The sequence below is a fragment of the Choloepus didactylus genome, chromosome 3 (assembly GCF_015220235.1).
Source record: "Choloepus didactylus isolate mChoDid1 chromosome 3, mChoDid1.pri, whole genome shotgun sequence".
Classification (NCBI taxonomy): domain Eukaryota; kingdom Metazoa; phylum Chordata; class Mammalia; order Pilosa; family Megalonychidae; genus Choloepus; species Choloepus didactylus.
Genome location: NC_051309.1, coordinates 130885670 through 130891714, shown reverse-complemented (window position 1 = coordinate 130891714; position 6045 = coordinate 130885670). Strand labels below are relative to the sequence as shown.

Sequence of the window (6045 nt, the reverse complement as noted above, 5' to 3'; positions counted from 1 at the left end):
ATTGCTAGAATATCTCCAAGGTTTATTTACGTCAGTGACATTTTCCCTCTTTGAACTCTAGCTCAACAGTATGAGGAAGTATAAAGAGCTAAACTGGAACACTTTAGGTCCCTAATGACCTGACTTTTTCTCACTGGCTTTGCCAGACACTGAATCTGCTCCATCCATTTCTGTGACTAAGAGTAGTTACTGAAAGTTGTCCTGATCTTTCAACCTACCCTTTTGTCACCTTTAATTCCTGAAGCTCCTGAGTTCTTGCTCCTTTCAAACTCTAGGCCCCAATCTCTTTATCCTCCTCGTCTATATGTAGTTTACTTATATATTTTCTTAAACTTTTTAATTAGAAAAATTGTAGGTTTACAGAAAAATGTTGCAAAAAATACAGTTTCCATAAACCTGCACTCCACACACACGCACACACACACGCTCAGCTTTCCACATTAACAAGTTGCATTTGTGTGGTAGCTTTGTAACAATTAATGAAACAATGTTACTATAATTATACTATTTACTTGAGTCCATAGGTTACATTAGGGTTCTCTCTGTTGCAGTCATATTTGTTGTTGTTCTTATTTTTTGTTCTAGAGACGTACAAACTACCTATAATTTCCCCTTTAACCACATTCAAATATATAATTCAGTGCTGTTAACGACATTCACAATTCTGTGCTAGCATCACTACCATACATTACCAAAATTTTCCATCACTCCAATTAGAAACCTTGTACCAACTGAGCATTAATTCTCCATTCTCTACACAAACTCCAGATACTGGTAAACTATATTCTAGTTTCTGACCCTATGAATTTACTTATTCTAATTATGTCATATCAGTGAGATCATACAATATTTGTCCTTTTGTGTCACGCTTATTTCACTAAACATGATGTCTTCAAGGTTCATCCATGTTGTAGCATGTATCAGAACTCCATTCCTTTCTTATGGCTGAATAGTATTCCACCATATGTATATACCACATTTTGTTTATACATTCATCTGTTCACAGATACTTGGGTTACTTTTGACAGTCATGAATAATGCTGCCATGAACATCAGTGTGTAAATAACTAATGTTCCTGCTTTCAATTCTTTTGGATATATAGCTAGAAGTGGGGTTGCTGGGACATATGGTAATTCTATACTTATCCTTCTAAGCTTTCCATAAAGGCTGCACCATTTTACATTCCCACCAACAATGAAGGAGTTTGTATGTCTCCATATCTTCTCCAAAAGTTAATTTCATTTTTTTAAAATAGTAGCCATTCTACTGGGTGTGAATTATATCTCATTGTGGTGTTGACTTGTATTTCTTTAGTGACTAATGATGTTGAGCATGTTTTCATTTGCTTATCAGCCATTGTATATCTACTTTGGAGAAATGTCTATTCAGGTCTTTCGACCATGTTTTAATTGGATTGTTTGAGTGTACTTCTTTATATATTCTGGATGAAACCCTCATCAGATATGCAGTTTCCAAATATGTTCTCCATTCTGTAGGTTGTCTTTATACTTTTCATGATGGAGTGTTTCAATGCACAAAAGTTTTAAATTTTGATGAAGTCCATGTATCTATTTTTTCTCTTGTTGCTCATGCTTTTGTTGTAAAGTCTAAGAAATCGTTGCCTGAAACAAGGTCCTAAGGATGTTTATTTCTAGGATTTTAATAGTTTTGGTTTTTATATTTAGCTCTTTGATCCATTTTGAGTTAATTTTTGTATATGCTGTGAGGCAGGGGCCCACCTTCATTCTTTTGTATATGAATATCCAGTTCTCAGTACCACTTGTTGAAGAGTTTATTTTTTCACATTAAGTAGCCTTGGCAGCCTTGTCAAAAATCAATTGGCTATAGATGTGAGGTTTTATTTATGAACCCTAGATTTGATTCTGTTGGTCTATATGTCTTTTTTGTTTGTTTGTTTGTTTGTTTTTTCAATTTTGACATCCTGTTTACTTCAGGATAAATGATGGAAATGTGTTCTAGAAATTTTAATTCCCACTGTGATCAGCAGACAATTTAAGTAACAATAAGTTGGGAGTCCAGAAGACCAAAAATGATTCAGATCTCTTTCAGAGACCAACTAAGTGCACACTGGTATGCACACAAGCCTGGCCTAGATGATCCCATGTTGCCAATGTTCTGCACCTCAGATCTTCATGCAGTTAAAGGAATGACAAACACTCCCATCATTAGATTGAGTTTTCATGACGGAATGTTTAATGGGACAATGTGAACCCTGAGCACCAATCTAAATCTGTCATAACAGCAGAACTGATTTTGTAACACTTCCAGTAAACTTCAAATATATTTCAAACAACCAAACATATCAAAGTTTTTAGTTTTATTAATCCTCTGGTAAAATCTGCACAATCACGGATCAAGTCATTGAAGAGTCTTTACTCCTTCTTTTTGCCAGCACCAACATTGGCCTTTGCAGGCCCCCTGACTTTCTTCATTCTGTTCTTGCGTTCCTTTCGCTGTTTTCTGGAGGTCTTTTTCTTCTCATACAGACCATGTCTTGCAAGTCTGTGTTTGGGTTCATTTTTCTTTGCATAATCCAAGGAGTCATAAATCATGCCAAAGCCAGTTGTCTTGCCACCACCAAAATGGGTTCTGAATCCAAATACAAAGATGACATCTGGTGTAGTCTTGTACATTTTGGCTAGTTTTTCCCGAATTTCTGTCTTAGGTACTGTTGCCTTTCCAGGGTGAAGAACATCGATGACCATTTGTTTCCGCTGAAGTAGTCGGTTGGTTGTGGGGAGCCGCTTTCCGGGTTAAGGCCTAGTGGACACGCCGCGACCTGCTCCAGAGTAGCCCCCGCCCATCGTTTGAGCCAAGATGGCGCCCGTATCCTGCTTCCGCATATGACGCATGAGGCAGCGGTTGCTGCTAGCCTATTGTACACGCTTGCGTACTGCCAGCACATTGGTTGTAACTATTGTATATAAGAAATTACCCGGGCTAGCCTCGGGGAGACAGCCCACAGGGAGCCGTGCCTGACGGCCGCATAGAGGTTGTTCTCCCACGGGGTATAGGGCCTCGTGTGGAATATGTAACAGAGAAAATTTTCTTCCTGGCTCCAGTAAAAGGCTTGCATTCACTGCCATTGCGTACCTCAAGTGTCAGTTTGTCTGCGTCTCTCCCTCTTTCCCTCTGTTCTCCTTGCCGGCCGAGGACAGGACGCGCGGGACCGAGCGAGAAGGCGCCGGACAAGTGGTGGCCCGTACGGGGATCGAACCCGCGACCTTGGCGTTATCAGCACCAAGCTCTAACCAACTGAGCTAACCGTACGGGGCACATACCTTTCGCCTCGCTCCTTTTTCACTGCAGCGGACTTCCTGCGCCTGATCAGCGCGAGAAGGTGAGTGTTTCTTTTACGTGAGAGTCAGGGCCCGTGGGTTCTCAGGCGGTCCCGGGGACTCGGAAGAGCTCTCCGAGTGGTTAAAGTACAGCGCCGACTGCAAGCATGGGGCAGTCTGGAAGTTCGCCTTTATTGGCTCCTTTAAAAACCCTCCTGAAGCAGAGGGGTATCTCAGTTAAGAAAAGCTCCCTACAGAGGTTTCTCGATGATGTTGAAACTTTTGCCCCTTGGTTTCCCTCCACCGGCAGCCTTAGTCTGCCCTCTTGGCTGAAGCTTGGTCACGATATAGACTGGGCGCGTCAGACGGGCGTTTGTCTGGATCCAATTCTAGTCCCTATATGGGAGACCGTCCGCGCGGTCCTTGAACTGGAGTCGACTACAGGCCTAAGTCCGTCCTCCGCCTTGCAAGAGGTACGGCACGCTCTCCAAGAAACCCAGTCGGTGTCATCTGCGGCCGGCTCACATAAAGGCAAGCAGCCAGAGTTGAGTGGTGGTAGCTCGGACACCTCTGCCTCAGAATCGGGTAGTGATGACGGTGAGGGAGCGGAAGCGCCTCCATTAATTGCTTGGGAGGAGCCTCCCGCCCCACCCACGCGGCCTTCCGCCCCGCCGGCTCCTGTCGCCGCGTCACAAAAAACGCCGCGGCTTCCGGTGGGCTGGTTGAGCGGCTCCGCCAAAGGCCCTTGCCGAGAGCTCCCACTAGTGCCCGAATCCGATAATCACGATGGTCCGCCTTTGCGGGACCCGGAGCCCCTTGCAGGCGGGCCGGGGGAGGGGCATCCACAGCCGTATCCCCCACCTGAATACTCAGGCCCCCTAGACCCCATACCATCAGAATGTGGAGGGAGGCATTTCTGGAAATGGGTCCCCTCTTTCACCTTTAGGCCTTTCGGTATACTAGGTGGGTACCAACCACTTAAGCCAGAACCATCCCCAGAAATGTACCCGGTTATTATTAACCACCAAGGCAACAACCAATATGAAGCATATGATTACAAACTTTTGAAAGAGCTAAGGCAGGCTGTCCATCAGTACGGCCCCAATGCCCCTTATACCCTGAACATGGTTGAAAACCTCTCCGCCCTAAATCATACGCCCGCAGATATCGTTCAGTTAGCCCGTGCTTGTTTGCCACCAGGCCGATTTATAGATTGGAAAGCGTGGTTTGAAGAGTTAGCTGAGGAACAAGCGGCTAGGAACGCAGTGGGAAGACATGGCGCGTGGAATACAGACATGCTGTTGGGGAGGGGAGCCCATGCCCAAAATCAAACGCGGTTCCCTCAAGAGGTCTATGCCCAAATCTTCCGTTGTTTCGTGGGAGCTTGGAAAAAGCTGACAGGTGAGGGAGAGGCTCAAGCCTCGCTCAGTAATATTCATCAGGGCCCCACAGAACCTTTTGTGGACTTTGTAGCCAAAATGCAAACTGCAGCCGAGAGAATTTTCTCAGATCCAGGGGTGGCAGAGACTGTAGTTAAACAAATGATATTTGAACAGTGTAATAAAGAATGTAAAGTTATTTTAGCACAAAACAGAGGAAAACAGCTGACGGACTGGGTTCGGCTTTGCAGAGATGCTGGCAGCCCGTTAACTAATGCAGGTCTAGCTGCCATGCTAGCCAACTCCTTGCAAGTGTCTGCAAAGAAATCTAAAGAACTAGAAATGAAGCCCAGAGGATGTTATCATTGTGGCCAGCTGGGACATATTAAGAGGAACTGTCCCAATAAAGGTCAACCACCTGCCACTCCACAGTTTGGTAGACCATATGCAGCAACCAGACTATGTGGCCGTTGCCACAAGGGACCTCATCGCGCAGAAGACTGTAGGTCAGCCTTCGATGCGCAAGGTGTGCGCCTTTCTGGCCGTCCTGAACAGGACCCAAAAAACGGGCAGGGGGGGTCCACCCTTTCGGTGGGCCCCCCTGCATGCCATCCGGCGACACGAAGCCCGCCCAAATTCGCGCATCCCCTGGGTCAGCGGGACTGGACCTCTGTGCCACCTCCAGACTCGTACTGACCCCCTCCATGGGTGTCCAGTTGGTAGGGACCTCCTTTAAAGGGCCCTTGCCAGCAAAGACTGTTGGGCTCATAATAGGGAGAGCATCCACAGCCCTGAAAGGACTAAGTGTCATACCAGGTGTTGTGGATTCAGATTTCACAGGTTACGTCCAGATTATGGTACAATCTCAGCAAGGTACGCTGGTCATTGCAAAAGGTGACAAGCTGGCACAGCTCTTGTTCCTACCCAGCTTGCATACACTCTTTCAGAGTAGACCCAGACAGAGAGGAGATAAGGGATTTGGGTCTTCAGGAGAAGTTTTTGAGGGCTTCCATATGTCTCTGGAGTCTCGACCCATGCTGACTATCAAGGTACAAGGCAGATCTTTCCTAGGCCTGCTAGATACCGGGGCCGATCGGTCAATTATAAGACAACAGGACTGGCCCTCTACCTGGCCGACGTGCAAGGCGGAAGATATCATCAGAGGAATAGGCCAGGTTTCGGCACCCATGCTGAGTGCCGCTGCCCTTCATTGGGCAGACGAAGAAGGACACCAAGGTAGTTTTCAGCCATATGTATTAGCCCTGCCTGTTTCCCTGTGGGGAAGAGACATTCTTACCCAGATGGACGTTACCTTGACCAGTGGTTGCTCCCCAACCTCTAAGCGATTGTTAAAAGGAATGGGATA

General features: G+C 45.9%; 1 protein-coding gene and 1 non-coding gene across 2 annotated transcripts; both read right to left on the bottom strand.

Annotated features, from left to right (window-relative positions):
• Positions 1-2394: 2394 nt before the first annotated feature.
• On the bottom strand, positions 2395-2727 carry LOC119530432 (40S ribosomal protein S24-like). Its single transcript, XM_037831470.1, has one exon. The coding sequence runs from the start codon at positions 2725-2727 to the stop codon at positions 2395-2397; it is 333 nt and encodes a 110-aa protein (XP_037687398.1).
• A 491-nt stretch (positions 2728-3218) lies between these two features.
• On the bottom strand, positions 3219-3297 carry TRNAI-GAU. The gene has a single exon. It is a non-coding gene; the product is annotated as a tRNA-Ile (tRNA).
• Between the last annotated feature and the right edge of the window lie 2748 nt (positions 3298-6045).

Coding starts and splice junctions, on each gene's coding strand:
- LOC119530432 (XM_037831470.1), bottom strand. CDS start 2,727: ATGGTCATCGATGTTCTTCACCCTGGAAAGGCAACAGTACCTAAGACA.